Here is a 22,214-nt window from a genome sequence, read left to right on the forward strand (position 1 = left end):
ATTCTACGTTTCTTGAAATCACGGTTGTATCGCCCGCAAACTATTTTTAAATTTTTAAACGAATGCGAAGTTAAATTTCAATTCTGAATATATTTTCTTATCAATCAGTTTCTACAAAGAAGAATATTTTCATTGGATTATTGGCCGGTTTTCGGGCTGTAACATTTTGCTGCCGCTTGTTACATTTAAATCAGCTCTTCTCTTTGCTTGGGTTAACTTTCCTCTTCCTATGTTGGCAGCCACTAGTATTGAAGATAATGTGAGTAGACTGGATATTAATTGTTTGTTTCAAATTTCTTATTTGTAGAGAGTTTCTATCAAGTTTCCTGACGAAACTCCAACAGCATTTTGTAAGAGGTGAGTTAGTAGCTTGTGTTAGGTTTTAACAGATTAATTTGTAAGAGTTATTGACCAGTAGCAAGAAAATATGCAATATATGTGATAACAAAGATTAGTGGGGTGTCAAAAAATTTGTGTAAGGTGGGAACCCACTCACTAATATTAAATTATTACTCACTATTATTTGGGATGTTCTGAATTTCAGTTGGCACACTTAAATGCTTCCCTTAACTGCATTCCAGTTAACTTGAAATTTTAAAAAGACCCAATGGCGTTTTTAAACTCACTGAACCCCATTTACAAAACAAGTCATTTCCAACAGGGCGTTTGTTTTGAACTTTACTTAATTTTACTTATTGCTCTCATCGCCCTTGAAATTGAAGTTGCCACAGATACGTTAAACGAATTTAAACACCAGAACATGGTTCTGTAATTATCCTTTCAACACAACGGACAAAAGAGAAATGTAGTTTGCATCAAGCCCTTTTACAGGGATTCCGTGTCTGTCAGCAGTGGAAATTTATGTGCGAAAGATATCAGAGTCAGAGAAATTAAGTACAAATGCGAAAATTCTCAAACTTTGTCTTTTTCTAGGAACGTCCTTGGTGAAACAAAGCACATTTGATAGGATCTCCGGTCATCATCTAACTAAATGGCGGAGGGCGAGTCAGAAGATATAGTGAAACACATGCAAGAGCTTAGCATTGCTAAAAAATTGGGCGATAGAGAGCGGGAGGGAAATACCTATTCTAAAATGGCTGATGTTTATCACAGTCAGGGTAATTTTAAACAAGTCATAGAGTATGAAAAGCTACATCTTGGTATTGCTAAAGAATTAGGGAACAGGTCTAGGGAGGGAAAAGCGTATTGCAATCTGGGCGGTGCTTATCACCGTCTGCGTGATTTCCAAGAAGCCATAGAGTGCCACAAACTACATCTTAGTATTGCTAGAGAATTAGGGAACAGGGCTTGGGAGGCATTAGCCTGTTTCAATCTGGGCGTGGTCTACAACAGCCAGTGCAATTTTAAGCAAGCCATAGAGTATCAAAAGCTAAATATTAATATTGCTAAAGAATTAGGGGACAGGGATAGGGAGGGAAAAGGGTATGGCAACCTGGGTAATGCTTATCACAGTATGGGTAATTTTAAACAAGCCGCAGAGTATCACAAACTACGTCTTAGTATTGCTAAAGAATTAGGGAACAGGGATGAGGAGGGAAGAGCGTATGGCAACCTGGGCAAAGCTTATCGCGGTCTGGGTAATTTTAAACAAGCCGCAGAGTATCACGAACTACATCTTAATATTGCTAAAGAATTAGGGAACAGGGATGGGGAGGGAAGAGCGTATGGCAACCTGGGCAAAGCTTATCGCGGTCTGGGTAATTTTAAACAAGCCGCAGAGTATCACGAACTACATCTTAATATTGCTAAAGAATTAGGGAACAGGGATGGGGAGGGAAGAGCGTATGGCAACCTGGGCAAAGCTTATCGCGGTCTGGGTAATTTTAAACAAGCCGCAGAGTATCACGAACTACGTCTTAGTATTGCTAAAGAATTAGGGAACAGGGATGGGGAGGGAAGAGCGTATGGCAACCTGGGCAATGCTTATCAAGGTCTGGGTAATTTTAAACAAGCTGCAGAGTATCACAAACTAGATCTTAGTATTGCTAAAGAATTAGGGAACAGGGATGGGGAGGGAAGAGCGTATTGCAACCTGGGCAATGCTTATCAAGGTCTGGGTAATTTTAAACAAGCCGCAGAGTATCACGAACTACATCTTTATATTGCTAAAGAATTAGGGAACAGGGATGGGGAGGGAGCAGCCTACGGCAACCTGGGCAATGCTTATCGCGGTCTGGGTAATTTTAAACAAGCTGCAGAGTATCACAAACTAGATCTTAGTATTGCTAAAGAATTAGGGGACAGGGATGGGGAGGGAAGAGCGTATTGCAACCTGGGCAATGCTTATCAAGGTCTGGGTAATTTTAAACAAGCCGCAGAGTATCACGAACTACGTCTTAGTATTGCTAAAGAATTAGGGGACAGGAATGGGGAGGGAAAAGCGTATGGTAACCTGGGCAATGCTTATCGAGGTCTGGGTAATTTTAAACAAGCCGCAGAGTATCACGAACTACATCTTAATATTGCTAAAGAATTAGGGGACAGGGATGGGGAGGGAGGAGCGTATTGCGGCCTGGGCAATGCTTATCAAGGTCTGGGTAATTTTAAACATGCCGCAGAGTATCACGAACTACATCTTAATATTGCTAAAGAATTAGGGAACAGGGATGGGGAGGGAAGAGCGTATGGCAACCTGGGCAATGCTTATCAAGGTCTGGGTAATTTTAAACAAGCCGCAGAGTATCACGAACTACATCTTAGTATTGCTAAAGAATTAGGGAACAGGGCTGGGGAGGGAATAGCCTATGGCGGTCTTGGAGATGCTTATTATAAAATGCTTGATTTCAAACAGGCCGATGAATGTTGGAAACATAGTCTCAGTATCGCTCAAGAAATTGGGGACAAGGATAATGAGGGGGAGGCTTTTAGAAAACTGGGTGCAGCTCTTTTACGCTTGGGTGATTTTGAACAATCCATGGAGTACACGAAACAAAGTCTTGTTATATCGAAAGAATTGGGTGACAGGGCTGAGGAGGGAGCTACTTATGACGCATTGGGCCATGTGTATTCCCGACTAGGTAATTTTAAAGTAGCAGTAGAGTATCACAAACAAAGCCTTAGTATTGCTAAAGAGTTAGGGCATAAGTTTCAAGAGGCAGAATCATGCCATTCATTAGGTCATAATTATGAATGTGTGGGTTCTTTGAGTGAGGCACTTGATTGTTATCGATCGAGCGTAAAAACCTTTGATGACATAAGAGCTCTTCTACAGTCAAAAGATATGTGGAAAATAAGCTTTCGTAATCTTTACCAGTGTGCGTACACTTCGCTATGGAGAACTCTTTTGAAGACTGGAGAGACTGACGAGGCTTTGTGTACTGCTGAGCAAGGACGAGCACAGGCCTTGATCGATGTTTTGAAAGAACAGTATGGAGTTGACTCATCACCGTCCGCTTTACCTGAACCTAAGAAGACAATTACCTATATATTAAACAATGTAACTAAAGAAACAGTTTTTCTTGCACTTGATGAAAATGCGATCAGTTTTTGGTTGCTGCGAAGAGGGAAAGAGATTGTCTTTAAGCAAAAGGAAATAGAACCTGATAGTTGCAAGTTGCTAATAGATGCTACTTTGAGAGACATTGCTGTAGGCGTTCGGGTAATGTGCGAGGATCGGTCAATGGATGAAGAATGTGATGGCCCGCCGTCCAACAGAGAAGCTGACGAGGAAACAAGCCAATCACCGACCTCCTCTGTGAATTCTTTGCGCCAGCTGTATGATGTTATTATTGGCCCCATTGCAGACTTGCTCGAAAGTGACCAGTTACTCCTTGTTCCAGATGGTCCATTTTGCCTGGCTCCTTACTCTGCACTTAGTGAATCAATCAGGATTCACATCGTTCCCTCGTTGACCGCTTTACGACTGATCGCAGATGCGCCCGAGGACTTTCACAGTAGGAGTGGGGCGTTGCTCGTGGGAGATCCATGTTTGGAAGAAGTTACCAACGTGTTTGGTAGGCCCGTTTGGAAGCAGCTTCCATTCGCCAGAAAGGAAGTGGAGATGATTGGAAAACTTCTAAAGACCACACCTCTCACCGGACGAGATGCGACTAAAGACGAAGTGATTAAAAGATTGGAGTCGGTTGCTTTGGTGCACATTGCCGCACACGGGAGTGCTGAAACTGGAGAAATTCTTTTGGCCCCAAACCCAGGCTGGACATCTCGCGTCCCTGCGAAAAAATACTACATATTAACAATGTCAGATGTACAAGCCGTTCGTCTGCGAGCAAGACTTGTAGTGCTTAGTTGCTGTCACAGTGGCCGGGGAGAAGTCAAGTCTGAGGGCTTGGTTGGTATCGCGCGAGCTTTTTTGTGTGCTGGTGCTCGCTCTGTTCTGGTGTCACTCTGGGCGATTGATGACGAGGCTACCATGGAGTTTATGAACCACTTCTACTACCACCTGGCAGAAGGAAAAAGCGCGAGTGTGGCTCTTCACCAGGCCATGAAATCTCTGCGCGAGTCAGAGAAGTTCCGTGACTTGAAGTACTGGGCTCCATTTGTGCTGATTGGTGATGATGTGAAGCTTGAATTGGAGAAAGGAAATGAAACAGAATGGTAAGTTTAGTTTGTGTTTAACTTCAGACAGACGTAATTTTATGATAAACAAGGACAGCTAACTGCAAAGAAAGCTCAATTCTTGCCAGAGGAATAGTCGTAAAAGCTGTCTAAAGATTATTTCAATTACCAAGCCTTCCGCTATTTATTAAAACGAGGGGATAGCTTTAAGAAAGGATGCCATGAGAAGATGTTCGTTTTCGTGTTTTCTTGGTACCATGCGAAAATGCCTTATTTTTCTTACTCTAGCCTTTTCCAGGCGTTCAGAAAATAAAAAGCAACGTAAATAAAATTGCGTTCGCCGCTATTTTGATCGCCTGTTCTCGCACTAGTTAATGTTTCAACTGTTTGAGATAAAGAACGAATGTTACCATTTCCCCTCAGATTTTTAACAATGGTACCTTTAAATTTTAGACATTTTATGAACTTAATGACCTTAATGGAAGTCAAACTTCCGTTGAACGTTGTTTTCAATTGAGGCACCAGGAGTCTCGCTGATTAAGGGAAATTGTTAATGTGTTGCCAAAAATATGTGGTGGGCTTCGTGGGTAGTGTCTTCAATTTTGTTCGTTTTTGTCTCTCCTTTTTTTTCTGGCAAACAAAAAAAAAAATAAGCACTTCACCTGAGCTCCACAAACTTCTAAATTTAGAGCCTCGAGGAAAACTTACCCCTCACATATTTTTTGGTTGGCAGAAGTGTCATCATACTCAAGACAAGAGAGAACTACTAAGCGAGTCTGACTGATCCATTGATGACGTCCATTTGGTGTGATGCAAACTATCACGGGAACTTGTATGTAGTGTAAATATTTTAGATGTAATGGCCGGATTAAAAAAAAAAAAAAAACAGTAAATCAGTAACAAATGAAAGGGAAACAAAATGAAGTTACTGCATTAAATCTTTGCTTTTGTGGTTCGTAATAAATCTGGAGAGCAGGACATGTACAGGCTTGTTTTTAGTGCGCAAAATGGTACTTCACTTTATGAAGTTTTCAAAACGTAATTTTTCTTCTTTTGATGTAACGTTAAGAAAACTGGACAAATGAATTTGGCGTTACATTTAATTTTTCATAGCTGCATAACAAATAACATACCAACATTGTAAAGATATTTTGAAGACATTTTATTAATTTTTTTGAAGTCATTATTCGTTTTAAGACAATGTTGAGAACAACGTTTTACTTAATTGTTAATTCAGAAAAAATGTGGTTACTTAGGCCAAATCTAACGGCTTATCTACCCATATTTAGAAGGAAGAACTTTTATTTTTTTAACAGTGATGTTTCTAGTGTTCTCTGTTTCGCATGTAAATATGATTTTCTCCAAATCGTAGAAATTGTGTTTCTTTTAAAAATACCATAACTTAGCCGCAAAAATTGTGCTTGTCATTGTAAGTAAGGGCAGTCTCTAAGACCCTCAAAGTTAGAAAGAGCACAAAAGACCAAGCAATGAATTCAAACAGTCTAAGAATGCGAGATAACTCACAGAAACCTGATTACAAGAGGGCGAAGACTCAAAAACTAAAATACTTTTCACTAACTTGTGTTTGAATAACAACAACAAGTGATTGTAGTTAGCTTTGACCGGCTTAATAGGGTCAGAAGAATTATGATGCAATTATTATCGTAGAACTGATCAGGGCTCGGTTGTTTGAAATCCTATTAATTTTGAGAGAACAAATTAAGAAATACGCTTTTTTTTTTTCAAATGATTTCTTTTTGCTTTTTACAAGATGCCATAATCGAGTGGTCCTCTTATTTGCATCGTGGAATTATTTTATCTAAAGTCAAACATAAGAAAATGCTTTTATTATAACAGTTTTTTCTTTTCAGAGTAGACGTAGACGTCAATTCTAAATAGGCGCAATGGTCTTTTAAACAACCTGGCGCAGATCTTTTCATGTACATATGTAAGTAATTAGGTAAATAAGTAGATATAGAATATTCTTCAATTGGGTGTCGAAGTAATTTCGCGTTTGCTTTGGTTTTGCTTTACTATGCAGCTTTCTGATTTGTCAGCAAAACTCGCAGCACTTTCTCAACCAATGGGAAGCAAAGCCAAAGCCAATCGTGCCTTGATCGCACACGTTTTCCCGCGCTTGGCCAACTGTTACAGGTTACATGTATTTGCTTTGAATTCTGATTGGTTCACCGAACTGTTTACATCTTTTCTGATTGGTTAGAGTATTTACTTTGTGTTTGACACTCAATTGAAGACTGCTGTATAAAGTCAGTAAGTAAGCTAGCTGTGTTTACATGATACCCGAACGACTTTCAAACCGGTGGATTCGTTTCCGTATATAGTATTATTTATTATCAGTAAAAACGATGTGAATTTTCAACCAAAAAGTTTTACCGGACAAGGAATCTCAATTTTGGTAGGAAAATTCATTCCGGGGTCTTGTAAACGGGACATGACTGTTTGTTTCATATTTCTATTAAGTTTCAACATTTCGTTACACACTGAAACTGATAGCTTCATCAAACCTGCTTTTGCTAATCCGATATCAGCAGGTGTTCAAGTCGCACGGGAATGAAAGTCTAACCAGTGTCGTGTAAACCTCCCCACTACAGAACAATTAGTGTAGCGTATATAATGAGTGAGACTGTTGTAAACATTAACATTAAAAAAGTGAAATCTGTAAAACGTGTTTGGTTTGAGAACAGTAGAATCCAAATATTTTATTTTATTTATTTTAAGCTGAGGGGGAACCGTCGCGGAGATTTTGATGCATGTTGGCCAAAACAGCTCAAATATTTCACAAAGAACCTCACAAAAAAACGCTCTTAGAGCAGCGGGAGGAAAGTTGGAAATGATTTCTCCGGGTGAGAATAGAATACAATCAGTTTTAAATTCACACGAGGAACTTCAAAAGATTGGTCAATTTTTTCAAGTTTCAATCCATTTCCATCTTACCAATCTGCAGACAAAAATAATTGACTCTAGTTTTTGTTCCCTAGAAGGGTTGTTTTTAACAAAATTGAACCATTATTTTAATGTTCCTATCCGATACAAATATTTTTGTAGCGATTGTACTAAACGGAATCTAAAAACCGAAAATTGTTCGCTTTTCAAAGAGACACTAAAAATAGATGACACTGCCCCTTTAAAGATTTCCAAAGCCACGGTCAAGTTCCTCGCTGGACAGATTCATACCCAGTCCCAGGAGTCCCTATTTCTATGTTTGAGGGGAGAGAAAAGAGTGGGTACGAGAGTGGTCTTAATTAATCCACTCTGGTATCCAATCTTCGCGCGCCACAAAGATACAAATAGCGACTGGTCACGAGCGTTTTCCGTTTTATAAAGTCACGGATAGACCAACTAAAAATTCGAGCAATTCCCACACATGAAACCAAAGGCCTTTCAGTTTTACATGCATAGGGCAAAGAACAGCTACTATCTTTCGACGTGCCTTCGACACGCTCAGATAAACAGCAGAAAGACCGTTACGATTAAGCAACAAAATTAGACACTTTTTAATGATGGCAAAAGAAACTGAACGACAAATTAACAACAAACGCTGACCTAAAACTGCTAATTGATTTGTCAACCTGTAAATTTTGCACGGCTCAGAAAAATTCAAACTATTTGACCGCCTTTGGTTGGCTCTGTAACTTCTAGTAGAATTCGGCCGTTTTGTTCGCTTGTTAAATTTCTAAAACCCTGCACCGATTTAATTATCGATATCGAATTGACTTCTAAATATCCCCCCACCACCTCACTCTGAAGATATATAAACCCATCTCCCTTACCCAAAGTCGAGTTCAACGGTAAATTAATCAGTTGTGTTTACATCTAAGACATAGGCCTGGTTACATGGCATGTCGGAAGATGGCCCGTCGAAAGATAAGGCGCGCGCTAGTGCTGTGCACGTAACATTGAAAATGGCTGAAAGATAAAAACCCGTAATGTCAGCCCTGCAATCAGTTTGGTTTATTTACACGTAAAGTGACGTCTGGCACGTGCATTTCTACTTCAAGAGATCCGGCAGCAGAACGCCAGTTTATTTTGCGTCGTGTCAGTCCCCTGCAGCATCCAAAAGTTTCGTAAATGCTGAAAGATACTCCAGTGTTACGCCTTCTGTCATTATACCGCAGTGCGTTTATAGAGTTCCCCATCTTCATCCTACGAGATAGACACAATAAAAGATGTCTACAGGCATTTTACTTATCGTAACCGCTATATGGAAATCCATTCGGTGCAAATTGGTCAATCTCGTTGACGCGTCAAATCGAAATTATCGTTTTTTCAAGAAGTTTCGATTTCTAACGGATAGTCTCTTTCTGTTTCGCTTAGTAGTGCTCGTTGTAAACAATGAAAAATTAATTTATTTAAATGAATGGTCCTGGCGTGGAATATTATTGTTTGAACTTACTGCTGTAATATTGAGATCGATGGGGATGTTTCGTTGCTCCCTATAGTTTATTATAAAAAAGTTTAATGTCAAACAATGGGTCCTACTGGGTGCATTATTTTCAAAGCCGTCAGTGTGTCCTGCAAAAAGGTGGCTTAATTGTTCTCCCTTCTCCAATATGCAAGTCTCCGGCTTTTATATGTTATCCATATTACTACATCTTCTCCAAATGAGGGTGTAGCACGATACGAAACTTTTGTATGCAGGGGACCACACGACGCAAAATAAACTGTTCTGAATACGTTCCGTTGCCGGATCTCTTCCAGTGAAATGCACGTGCCAGACGTCTCTTTACGTGTAAATAAACCGAACTGATTGCAGGGCTGACACTAAGGCAAAGGGCTTATTTATTAGGGGCCAATATTTCAACTAATTCAACTAGTCTTCTTAAGGGCTAGAGTTACAATGAGAGAAAATAACGCTTCTTAAAAGTTTAAATTTGAACGTAAACATAAACGGTAAATGGTAAACACGATACGTTATAGACAGATAGATGGAAGAGTTATCTTCAAATAAAAGTCAAGAATCGCAGTTCTACTTAGGAATGAACATTTTTTCAGAGTGGAATTTCTTCGTTTTTCAATCTTTTAGCCTGTTTAAGCCAGTTGAGCTACCTCCATTCTGAAAAAGGTTCCCCTCTCCGGCGGAGCTTCCCAGTATAGTCCATTATAGTGGGTCCCCCACCCGCCGGCGATCAAAAGGCTCGAAATTTGGCGCCACTCTAACCTGAAGTAGGAGTGCAGGTTTGTTTCCGAGAAAAGCGGCTGAGAATTTAGACTTTTCACAATCCCCCTTTTTTCCGTGGGATTCTCGAGACTGGTATGTTTCGATGGAGCTGCCGCCATCTTGGTTTGTACCTAAAAGCGAGGGCGATCTGGGGAGAGTGTCTAAACCACTCAGCTAACCCCCACGCTGCTCCTCTCGGTAGTACAGACACTCTCCCCAGATCGCGCTCGCTTTTAGGTACAAACCAAGATGGCGGCATGCGGCAGCTCCATCGAAGCGTACCAGTCTAGAGAATCCCACTGGAAAATAGGGGGACTGTGAACACTCTACTGAGAATTTAGCATAGGATCCGGTGACTGGCAAGTCTGTTTTAAAATTCTGCGCTGCTTCCTCTACAACCTCGTTCCTAGGGCTTTTCCTTCCCTGTAAATTGTTAATTGTAACCCCCTCCCCCCCCCCCCCAATTTACATGGGAAAAACCTTGCAACGGGGTAACCTGAGTATCAGGCCTTTCTGCGGGGAGGGGGTAGGGTGGAGGTGACTCTCTATACTTTCTTTGCATCAACGCTTCTGCTGACCAAAAGGATAGAAGGCGTGCAAAGATGTTCCCGCAACAGCGCTGCCATGTGGTATTTCAACAACTCAAAGATCGACAAATACCCTTGATCTCCTTTTATTGTTCAATATTGGTGCATGACTTTCAGTTGTGAAAGCTTCTGATCAATCAACGAAGTACCTACACCAGTACTTTGGAGAACAATAGAAATTTATCGATACGTTTCCGACGTCAAGATTTTAGTATGATATGTATTTGATAGAGAACTACACTTGACACCATGTATTTTACGCCAAACACCTTCAACAACTATTAGCACTCTAACTATTTGTGAAGAAAACAATAGGGTTTAGGTGTCAAATACCTAAGTGTCTGATTTCACTCAACACCTCGTACTGATAGTTGCCGGGACAATTAATGTGAGCGGCTTATTTTGTCGCTGGTTAAAGCTGAAACGACGTATGTTTTTGACTTATTGTCTTACAACTGCTCTCCATTCATCTGAAAATGTTTTTCCTCGTTCTTTGCTTAACTGGCTTGACGCAGATCGTTTCTGCTGAGACGAACGCCAAGGCACTAGAGTTTTTAAGCGAATTCAATCGACGTGCTCCGGTCGAAAAGAACAAACGTGAACTCGCGGATTGGAAGTACGCTAGCAATGTGTCGTCCGCTGAAGCAATCGCTGAGAAAAAGACAGCATCTCTGGCGTTCAGTAGATTTCTAGAAGAAGCACGTGAAAAGGCGAGGAAATTCGGCAGTTTAGAGGACCTGCCTGAAGAGTTCCAAAGGCAGATCAAGTTAATTCGCGTGTCTGGGAGTTTGAAAGATATACAAAAGCGCCAGAGATTCGAAGACATCAAAATTAAGATGGGAACTATTTACAGTGCGACTCGAGTTTACGACTCAATGACAGGGAGAAATTTGTCCCTTTCGCCGGATTTGACGAAAATCATGGCCTCGTCCAAGTTGTATAATAGATTGAAGTTTGCGTGGCAAAGTTGGCGTGACGCGGTGGGTCCGAAAATACGACCACTTTACGAAGAATATGTGAAGCTTGCGAATGAAGAAGCAAAAGACAATAATTTCTCAGATTATGGAGCCTTTTGGCGCGAGTCGTACGAGGTTGACAACCTTCGAGAACTCGTTAGAACGCTTTGGCGAGATTTGGAGCCTTTTTATAAAGAACTCCACGCCTATGTTCGCTTTCAGCTTGCGAAACATTTCCCTCAAGTACGAGAGAAGTACGCGATCCCAGCTCATCTACTGGGAAACATGTGGGCACAGTCTTGGGTGCAAATTTACCCTCTAGTTGAACCATACGACAACAGATCGAGCCTGGATGTGACCAAGACAATGAAAGAGAAAAACAAAACCGTGGAAGACATGTTTCGCTTGACAGAATCGTTCTTCCGCTCATTAGGGATGGAAGAACTGCCTAAGAAATTTTTAGAGAGGTCCATGATTAGAAAACCCGAAGGTCGAGATGTCGGGTGCCACGCTTCTGCCTGGGATATGTTTTTGAAGACTGCAGATGGAGAAAAGGACGTAAGGTATGCGTAAACGTGAAGCCCTAGCGTATAAATTTAAAAACGCGTGACAGCTGCTCGTCACGCTGTGTGCGTCACGCTGTTAGTTTTATCGATCATCCAGATGTTAGCTATATTTTCTTTAGTCTTTACACCAAACCAAAGCAAACTCCAATTGAGTATGATGTGTTCTCTGTTTGTTTTCGTGTAAAGTTTCCTTTTCCGGAGTCAAACGTCGAAACTTAAGGTTCCACCGTGATTGAAATAAAAATTACGAGTCGCTTAATAACGTTTCAAATTTTTTTCGTAACATTTAGAGCGAGAAACGAAAAAAAAAAAAGAGCATGTTTGTTTCGTTTCATAGATAAAAGTTTCTTTGCATACGGAGACATACGGATCGTTTTAGGTTTTATAAACTTCGTTGGCTCCTTGCGGATGTTTATTTTGGCGTGGAACATGTGCCAAGGTACGATTTCCTGCTGGGTGTTATCATGATCAAAATAAACGTGTATTTTCCGGCCTATGATGTAACTGCGGTTTGCCAAGAAGCAGTTGCTAGTATAGTTAAATCCAAAGAAGCCGGCGCGTTATTCTTAACGTCTTGAAAATTTGGATCTTAAACCGGAATTTTTAGTAGTCGGTTAATGCTAAGACTCCAAGGTTAAGAGTGGCTGTTATCTCGACAATCTCGTTTTGAACCCTTTCAAATTCCTTCCAGAACCTGTAATCTGTATTTGAGTACCCTGCTATCACAGGATTTCCTTTTGTATTTCTCCACCCGGGGACGCTAAACAAACTAACCGCGAAATACCAGAGACGGGAACGACTTCATTCTCTGTTAAAGAACTTGCCAGAAAGAAACGCTGTATTCCCGAATTTTTAAGGGTTTATCGCAAATATTTGCACCGCTCGCTTGATGCCCTTCCGGATGTAATTGAGGTCAAGTTAACGACGCCAAGACAGGGGGACTTCCTGATTGTCAATGACAAGCTCTTCAATACAGCCAACAGCTTTCAGTTCGCAAGAGAGTAGTGCTCATAATAGCTTTCGTTGGAACAACCTCTAATGCACAGCACAATAGGAGACTATCCTAAGATTTAACGCCATCTCAAGAATAGGCGCGGCTTAACAAATCATGTCTTGCTTACAAATCCTCAAATTGAGACCAAAACAACAACGCCACCGTGGCCGTTGAGATAAAAAAAAATAAATTAAAAAAAAAAAAGTGAAAAACGCAAGCAAAATAATTAATGAATTACAATCGTGCGGCTTGCCGGCAGCCGACTGAGTAGAGATGAAAGTGATCTTATCTGTTTCCGCACCCAATGTATTATGTCGCAATCGATCACAATGAAATTGTTCGAGAAAAATTGTTTCGTCGGTGGTTACTTTATCTATTTTTTTGATAGCCCGTAATACTGCCTGTTTTGGGTGGGGGGGGGGGGGGGGAACGTGCGAGTTAGCGCCAGAATGTTGGTTTATGCAAGCGACTAAATCGTAGACGCCATGTTGGATTTGCAATCTTAGGGAGCTGAAGAAGGGCGACGTAGAGAGAGAGAGACAGACAGACAGGGAAACTCTACTTTCCCTCCCCCCCCCCCCCCCCCATTTCGCTCCGATTTTTCTTTCCGCCTAATACCCACGCCCTTGTTCGCACTTTCTACTCTCCCCATTCTTCATCAGCTTTTTAAATCCAAGATGGCGGCTATAGCGCCCAAAATATTACACCTAGTGCATTGCAGGCTATTTTTGAAGAGATCATTCGAAAATAGACTGAAATCTTTCAAGGATGGACAGTAACTTTTGACACGTCTTATCTTCTGGGGTTGGAAGACATTCCAAGTGTGTTTTTAATTTGTCAAGGTCATTTTGTTTTTCTTTTGCGTCTTTTGTAATACAAGAAAAGATAGCCGCGTGCATTTTTGTTTGTGTTTTTTTTTATATCCATTTTCCAGGTTAATGTTCGAAGGTTTCTCCTTTGTATTGTTTGTTGTTGGTTTTGTTCTATTTTTATTGAATTTGACATTCCTGACCCCGACAAAGAAACTAGATGTTCTTGTGTTTCAGAAAAAATTAAATCCTTATTCGGTATCAGAAAAACTCCAGGCATTGCCTTTAGTGGGATATTGCTATGCACGGAACTTTTTCTAAATCTCATTACACGGTGGGTCAGCAATGGATAAATCAATTCCAAAAGTAAAATATTGCGTTTTCTGAGGCGCTGTTCACATGAATACGTTGACAAAAATTTTCCGGATTTCACTGGAAACCTTCCAAAGTTTTACGTTCACACGACCCTTGTCGAGTCGTTCTTCCTGTCCACACGAAGGTTACACAAGAATACGTGGAGGATGCTTTAACCTCCAAACCCCTAATGCCACATATGATCAGTCCTTTTCAGAAAATTGCGTTTTCGCCTTGTCGCACGTGGATGCGTCGGTTTCCAAAAGTTTGAGATTATGCTATCAAAAATTTGCGTTTACGATGCGCATTTGTGTGGATCTTGGGCTACTTTCGAAATATTAAAATTCAGCTTGAATGCTAGGCCCAGAACAGAACAGAACAGAATTGAATAAATTTCCTTTGTTTGTATCCTCTAAGCATCACTATGAAGCTGAATATAGAAAGATGCGTATCAGGAATACGCAAGTATTTGGTCTTGAAAACGTAGCCGTGTTGGCGTGGACTCCACGTTTTAGTAAAACAGTTTTCAGAAAGTGTCCATTTTCTTCGGTGTTTCGTCGTTTTAGTTGGAAACACAGGGCACAAGTCATTTCAAAATATATGGGTTCTCAAACGAAAACGTGTTTATTGTGGACAAAACCTCGAGTGAAATTAAAACCCCTCTATTTTTATTAGGATTCATCAGTGCACGGAAGTAACGGAAGACTGGCTTGTCACGACACACCGCGAGATGGGTCACGTCTACTACTTCATGTTGTATTGGGACCAACCGTTCATCTATCGTGACAGCGCAAATCCTGGATTCCATGAGGCTGTGGGTGATACAATGTCTCTTTCCGTCTCTACGCCTCAGCATCTTATAAGGATTGGCCTACTGAATGACTATGTACCGGACGAAAGTGAGTCAATTTTTTATTAATTAACGCTCTGACCCAGTTGTTCAAAGCACGATTAAGCTAACCCAGGGTCATATTCATACTCATACTAATACTCTATTTATTTATACACGGTAAAATCTTCAGTATTACATTATAATAAGAAAGTATTAAAAACTTGACAAGTTAAAATAAAAATATTGTTATACAAGATTGCCGGGTGGGAGCCTGATTGATAATTGTTGTAAAGTCGATCAATTCGATCCCTTTTAAAGCGACCAAGAGAGTCTATTTTCCGTAGATTGACGGGAAGACTGTTCCATTATAGCGCCCCGCTGTAGCCAAAGCTACGTTTGCGATAGTTCGTGCGTAGCTTTGGCAAGTCTAGTTTGATCTCGGAATCCCTTAGATTATACCAGGCAGTGCGAACTTTGGTTCCATTTTAATTACAAATCTATAAAGATATTTCCTAGAGATTTTTGCCCTCAGTTTTGACTTCTCTTTACCTTAAACTTAACATTGGCGTTTAAAAACATTAATTTTCAACGAGCGAGATGAAAACCTTATTTACCTTTTAATTCATGAATTAGCATTAGTCGGCTTTCGAACAACTGGGGCCTAGAGCTCATTTTAAACGAAATTGCAGTGGCTGATGCTTTCATGTACTGTTAATCTGTTAAATATATATAAGGGAGTCAAATTTACTTTTTGTGGCTAAAAAATAAATTTGAAACTTGAACTTGAAACTTTCACTCTACCGTTATACTAGGTTTCACTATGATGTTTTGCCGCGGAAATGGCCTTGGAAAGATTTGCTTAAATTATGAGACTTTGCCTCTTCCCCGTTAAATATATCTGTTATTGTTAACACACTTGACATCTTTTTTATTTTTTAAACTACAACATTTGTGGTGTGAGACAAATCCCGCGTTATTATATGCATAAGAGCGGTTTTCATTTCAGTGTCGAAGTAATTACTGAGGCCAATCACAACGACTGTAAACAGCGCGATGAACCAATCAGAACTTGAAGCAAATGCACGTCCCCAGTGCCAAGCGCGGGAAAACGCGTCCGAGCAAGTCACGATTGGTTTTGGTTTTACTTCTCATTGGTTGAGAAAGTGGCGGGAGTTTTTCTAACCAATCACGGAGCGCAGTAAAACACGAAATTACTTTCGACACTGAATTGAACACTGCTCGAAAGTTAAGCTATTATTCGCAGGTATACTTAGTCTTGGTAGTTAAGTTTGTATCTTCGAGTTTAGAAGAAAAATGCATTTAATTCAGACGTGAAGGTGTGAAATTTTCGCCTTTATTTCTTTAGAGGCGGATATAAATTTCCTAATGAAAATGGCGCTAGAGAACATTGCTTTTCTGCCTTTTGGATATCTAATCGACCAATGGCGCTGGAGAGTGTTTGAAGGAAAGATTAAACCTGATGAGTACAACACTGAATGGTGGAAACTGAGAACTAGGTACCAGGGCATCAAACCTCCGGTGGAGAGGACTGAGAAAGATTTTGATCCTGGGGCCCAGTTTCACATACCCAACAACGTGCCGTATATAAGGTTTGTTTCGTGTCCTATCTGTTATCTGTTTAGTCTTTGTACGAGCTGTTTTTTATGAAATCGGTAAAGGAGACTTTCTTTATTCGTAAATAGGCTTTATTTTTCAGTCCCGTGGAATGTAAAATGATCAGTAAAAACTAGTCATTAACTGTGTTTGCAAGGGCCACCGTGACAAAATAAAAGTACCGGATCCAATCAGGAAAAAAAAATTGTAAAACAAATTATCTAAAAGAAGAGCAAGGCTGATTTAACGGTCAGGGAGGTACACTGTATATTTTCCAATATTTCGAAAGGCACGGCCTTTCTTCTTCAGGGTATGTTTGAGACTCATACCCTGAAGAAGAAAGGCCGTGCCTTTCGAAACATTGGAAAATATACTTCCCTGACCGTGAAATCAGCCTTTCTCATTTTTTAGATAATGTGAAATGAGTATGTTTTTTTCTTGTAAATCTTGAATAGATCAGAGGCCTTAACCCATTTTTTTTTTTTTTTTTACAGCAATTACCGTGTAATCAGAATTACAAGGCAATAGAGCGTTTTTCAATTGATTGTTGAAAGTATTTTCGCGTTTGCTTTGGTTTTGCTTTACTGCGCTCAGTGATTGGTTAGTAAAGTTCGCGCCATTTTCTCGACCAATGAGAAGCAAAATCCAAACCAATCGTGTCTCGGTCGCTCGCGTTTTCTCGCGCTTGGCGCTGGTTACATGTATTTGCTTCGAATTCTGATTGGTTGATTGCGCTCTTAACGTTTGCTGCAATTGGTCAGAGTAGTTACTCTTGTTTTGGTTTATGACACTCAATCGAACACCTTCCTATTTTGGACTTGATCCGGTAAAAGCTAACCAGTAATGTAAGGTTGTTTGAAAAAAACGTTCTCTCGGTTTGGCCGTGAAAGAGAAGAATACCTATTTTGTTATCCATGGATTGTGAAAGGACCATTTTGTTTTCTATAAAAAAGAATCAAGAACTCCTCTTTACCATTCTCTTTATTATTGCGCTCGATAAAGTAATATTCGTAGGATAGTGACAAGTCCCTTCGTTATTATCGATAAGGAGGTTACTTTCCGAAGAAACTGTGATGCTGCGTGGGTGGGGAGTGGAAACGAATGTTTGGTTTATCAACAGAGTTGATGAGGTAATTTCGCCACCGTAAAAAGATTTTATTACTGACGTTTCACACGTTAGCCCTTCGTCAGAGGGAATGACGAAGGGCCAACGCCCGAAACGTCAGTACTTTTAAAATCTCTTTACGGTGGCCAATTTACCTTTAGTTATCAAATCTGTTGATAAACCAGTGGTTGCCTTCGTCATTATGCTAGTCATCCGTGTTTATGTCAAAATTTCAACTTCCGATTTCACCTCCAAGTACGAAAGTACGATAGTAGAAGGTTGCTAACAACAAAAGTAGCCCGCACCCTTTTTAATTTTTAAGTTCCCAGTTATAAATCAAGCTCCTTATAACTAGGGTGCGTTCCTTTGAAACGATCCAGATCAGGATCAATAATCCAAGATCACTCGGATCATGGTGCATCAAAGGAACCAAGGAATCCTTGCCCAGAGTGGATTCCTCGGTTTACTTTGATGCACCATGATCCGAGTGATCTAGGATCATTGATCCTGATCTGGATCATGATCCCAAAGGAATGCGCCCTAACTGATTGTCTGGTCCCTTCTCGTGTCAGGTACTTCATCAGTAGTATGCTACAGTTCCAGTTCCACAAAGCGGCCTGTAAAGCGAAGGGCTTCAAGGGCCCACTTCACCAGTGCTCTTTATACAAGTCGACCGAAGCTGGCAAAAAGATCAGGTAAACGCTGGGACTGAATTAATCAGGAACGCCTATTCCGATGAAATGACTGTCCCTGTGCTAAACTTGTTTGTCTGGGTATTCAGTTTTGTGTTGATACTTCTAGTGTACGGTCTGCCCCTGAAGGGAAGAGAAAATGGGGTTGGAGAAGGGGGGAGGGGTAGAGAGAGGGATGAAGGTGTTCAGATATCCGAGGTTGACTGTTCGAGAAAGATTTTCACACCGTCTTTGGGTGATCCTTTGCGGTATATACCAGAGACGGGACAAGGATTTCACGAATACAATCCTCCCGAGTTTTTTTTTTTTAAGAGCGAAGCTTCAAACTTTCGCTCGCACGATTTCGCCCGCAAAATCTCATCCGTTCGTGGTCCTTGAGAATGAGTACATTAGATGTACTAACGACCAATTATTGGATTAGCGATACTCAAAAGAAACGATAATCCTATTCTTCTGAGAGTATAGTGTGCCTTAAATTCTCCTTCCGATGGTAGAATCAAATAATGTGGGCAAGTTGAATATGCAGAATGACCCCTTTTTTCAGTATTGAAATTTTTGCTTTGGCTGACACTCTGTTTTTTTTATAAGACCTTTTTTATAAGAACGTCGAGGCTGAGATTAACCAAAATTTTAAGAACGTATTAAGACCATTCCTCAGGCTGAGAGTCGATGACTCGATAACTGTTTTTATTTTGCTAATCTGTATATAAAATCAAGGTAACAAATGTAAATTATCCAAAATACTTAAGTGCATGTTTTGTATAACATTAACAATGTGGACGCACATCTCGGTTTGCATAATCAGCAGTTCTTGATAAAATATCTCAGGAGGCAATGCTCTTTGATAGGTTTCTTGCATTGACTTACTGAAATACATGTAGTGTATACCATGTTATTTAAGAACATCTTAAGAACGTTTTCAGCCTCAAATCGCAAAAAAAGATAAGAACGTTCAGCCTCAGATCCAAAATAAGACGTTCTTATAAAAAAAAAAACGGAGTGTATCTGGAATTACAGACAGAATAGCGTGCCTTTGGGAAGGTTTTTGATGAACTCGGGACAGACGCTATACCTTTTATTTTTGCGGATGTTTTAAGTTTGTAGTTTTCGCGTATTGTCAACTGATTACTTAGACTAAACCCGCGAACATCAATTCGGAAGAAAATACAATTGTGGGGTATTTTGTTGTTGTTATTTTGGCTCGCGTGCAAATTTTAACACCATGGTGCGGTTTTGATGTTACCCCCACTTAGCCAGCGAAAACGGTATAAATATTTTAAATGTTTATAAAACTGTACTTTCTCAGTCTTTTGTACGTTTATTATCAATTGCCATTAGAGTGATTTAGAATTGCGTTCACGGGAAACGGCAGAAATGACCACGTGACTAGGTTAACCCTTTAGTTTCTGTACGCTGTTTTCATTTTCTCAGTAAAATGGAGTAGTATTGCGTTTTCATCAAAGATTGGAAATAGTTTGCACTATTCTCATCTGTGTACATTTTTTCACGTTCTCCGTTTGCCGTAAGCGCAATTCTAAATCTTTCTATTAGAGCGGTTTCCAATTGAGTGTCGTAAAACCAAAACCAAAGTAATTACTCTGGCCGATCGCAACAGATGTAAACAACACAACGAGCCAATCAGAATCCAAAGCAAAACATGTAACTGGCGCCAAGCGCGGGAAAACGCGTGCGGCCAAAGCACGATTGGTTTTGGATTGGATTTCCATTGGTTGAGAAAGTGGCGCGAGTTTTGTTAACCAATCAGAGAACGTAGTAATGCAAAACCAAAGCAAACGCGAAATTACTTTCGACACTCAATTGAAAACCGCTCTAACGCAATGGTAATTACCTGAAAATTAAAAAAAAAAGCGATTTTAAGGAACTGAAGTTCACGGCCGCCTGGATTACCTGTAGCGTGTTTTTGCACCTTAAACTACTCTAACCTGCTTTTTATGTGATGTACATACCATCGTCTTTTTTCAGTGAAATGCTGAAGTTAGGCAAGAGCAAGCCCTGGCCGGAGGTTCTAGAAAAACTAACAAACAGGCGGACCATGGATGTGGGCCCTATGAAAGAGTACTTTTGGCCCCTGTATCTTTGGTTGAGAAAGCAAAGATGTAGCTCGGAGTACACAATAGGATGGCCCGAAAATCCAGGGCCCGATGACGATCCCTGTGTGGTACCCACAACGTTACCAGACACGGATACAGAGATAACACCACCTAATACCCAGCCAAATGCAAGGGGGCATGCTTGGTCTTTAAACACCGCTGACAAGTTAATAATGACTGTTTTCTCGGTGCTATTGTGTTTGAACTTGAAAAAGCTACTGATCACTTCGTTTTCGCTTTCATAGGCTTTCGGTGCACAACTAAGAACGCAAAGACAAAATTAATTTTGTCAAATACGTACACAGCTCTACAGGAAAGTTCTGACCAGTAGCTTTATTTCAAACGCCACCGATACTCGTCCACAGATTCAACAACTTGAACTATTTGTATAGCATTGCACAGGAAACTGCAGTACGAGGGCGGTGTCTTCAGTAACCTCACTCAGCTTAAGACCTTAGCGAATGGAGATCCTTCTTGATGCTTTAACACGTATGACCGTATCCGTGAAAACATAATACGCGCAAACAACAATCACAATTTGCATCGCAACATTCATAGAGCGACATTTCACAAAAAAATTGCCCTATTACTTGGTCTTAATTTACCGCACTCTAGCCGAAAAATTACCAGTGAATTTTTTTCCCGCCCGACATAAAATTGGCTAGTAAGCGGTTGGGCTTTATAATAGTGATTTTGAGTGACTGACTGAATTACCGCTGTTAAAGGGGAAGTATCACGAAATTTGCTGTCATTTGAAAACCCTAAAATGTTTGTCTGTCAGCAGAAACAAAGAAATATTGTCACGTTTGTTATAAATTATCACCCCAGTGCAATAAAACTGTCGATTAGTGCCTCTGGCCAGAGACAGAGTAGGCCGGTTTGGATTGAAACTGACTTGAAAAATGTTAGACTAATGTTTTTCAAGTTCTTGCATTTTTGTTTCCAAAATGCGCTAGAACAGATCACGAGTTGTTCCTTTCAAGAATTGAGTTGATTTCTTTCCTGTCGTCATTCTTGAATTATTTGGCAGCTGATTGAAGGTCTTATTTCATCATTTTTAACAAAAGATAACAAAAACCCCATGACACTTCCCCTTTAAACTGGTTACGTTAGTCGTCGAGCTTCATGCTACTCACAGGGGCACCCAACGACAGTTTTCTCTCAGATCCATTGAAATGCTATTTTAAGCTATCTGGAGTGTCTTTAAAGCTATGTAGGTTCATTTTAGGCCTCGCTATAATATTTTTATCTGTTCGGTCATTCTAGGGGAACTTGAGTCTTTTCGAAATTACTAGGGCATCTTTGTTCATTTCCAGAAAACCTTAGGTCTTATTTCCTTTCCGAAAATCTTAGCTGACCTTTTCTCGGTACTTGAAACGACATTTTTATCAATCCGAAAAAACTAGGCCTTAAATTTCCCGTATCACGAAAGTTCGAGGTCAAAATTCCCTTGAGAAAATTGTAGGGGATTAAGGGCCTTCCGAACAGATAATTTACCGAAACAATCCGTCGGGTGCCCCTGTACTCACTCAAGTTTCGTGCACAAAATAACAAGTTGCAGAATCTAGCGTTCACAAGTTCCCCACATGTACCGGCGAAAGCAAGAAATATTCAGTCCTCATTTCACGACAGCTATCGGTCAAGAAAAAGTCGCTTACCAGCTCTTGCGCCAGTTTCAGTTTGTAAGATACAAAACATTAAAAGTATTGCGGAATATTGAAAGCATGATAGTTAGTATAAAAATAAATTAAAGATACAATTGATCTGAGTTTCTTGTCTAAGGTCAACAAATTTTCTAATTTATTAATTTCCATCACAATGAAACACACCTTTTATCATGATGAATTGAAAATTCCAACTGCATCGGGTTGTATCTATG

At 40.2% G+C, this 22,214-nt stretch overlaps 2 protein-coding genes across 2 annotated transcripts; both read left to right on the forward strand.

The window, feature by feature from the left end:
• The first annotated feature begins 991 nt into the window (after positions 1-991).
• Positions 992-4,579, forward strand: LOC146482915 (uncharacterized). The gene is made up of 2 exons (XM_085106493.1): positions 992-2,918; positions 3,039-4,579. The coding sequence occupies exons 1-2, from the start codon at positions 992-994 to the stop codon at positions 4,577-4,579; spliced, it is 3,468 nt and encodes a 1,155-aa protein (XP_084962619.1).
• A 6,104-nt stretch (positions 4,580-10,683) lies between these two features.
• Positions 10,684-22,103, forward strand: LOC146482916 (angiotensin-converting enzyme-like). The gene is made up of 5 exons (XM_085106565.1): positions 10,684-11,821; positions 14,657-14,880; positions 16,180-16,423; positions 18,105-18,227; positions 20,208-22,103. The coding sequence occupies exons 1-5, from the start codon at positions 10,779-10,781 to the stop codon at positions 20,578-20,580; spliced, it is 2,007 nt and encodes a 668-aa protein (XP_084962691.1). The 5' UTR covers positions 10,684-10,778; the 3' UTR covers positions 20,581-22,103.
• The last annotated feature ends 111 nt before the right edge of the window (positions 22,104-22,214 follow it).

Source organism: Pavona decussata, unplaced genomic scaffold (assembly GCF_977016875.1).
Source record: "Pavona decussata unplaced genomic scaffold, jaPavDecu1.1 SCAFFOLD_41, whole genome shotgun sequence".
Lineage (NCBI taxonomy): Eukaryota > Metazoa > Cnidaria > Anthozoa > Scleractinia > Agariciidae > Pavona > Pavona decussata.

Coding starts and splice junctions, on each gene's coding strand:
- LOC146482916 (XM_085106565.1), top strand. CDS start 10,779: ATGTTTTTCCTCGTTCTTTGCTTAACTGGCTTGACGCAGATCGTTTCT. Junction 14,881..16,179: donor TGACTATGTACCGGACGAAA/GTGAGTCAATTT, acceptor TTATTTCTTTAG/AGGCGGATATAAATTTCCTA. Junction 16,424..18,104: donor AACAACGTGCCGTATATAAG/GTTTGTTTCGTG, acceptor TTCTCGTGTCAG/GTACTTCATCAGTAGTATGC.
- LOC146482915 (XM_085106493.1), top strand. CDS start 992: ATGGCGGAGGGCGAGTCAGAAGATATAGTGAAACACATGCAAGAGCTT. Junction 2,919..3,038: donor TGCAGCTCTTTTACGCTTGG/GTGATTTTGAAC, acceptor ATTCCCGACTAG/GTAATTTTAAAGTAGCAGTA.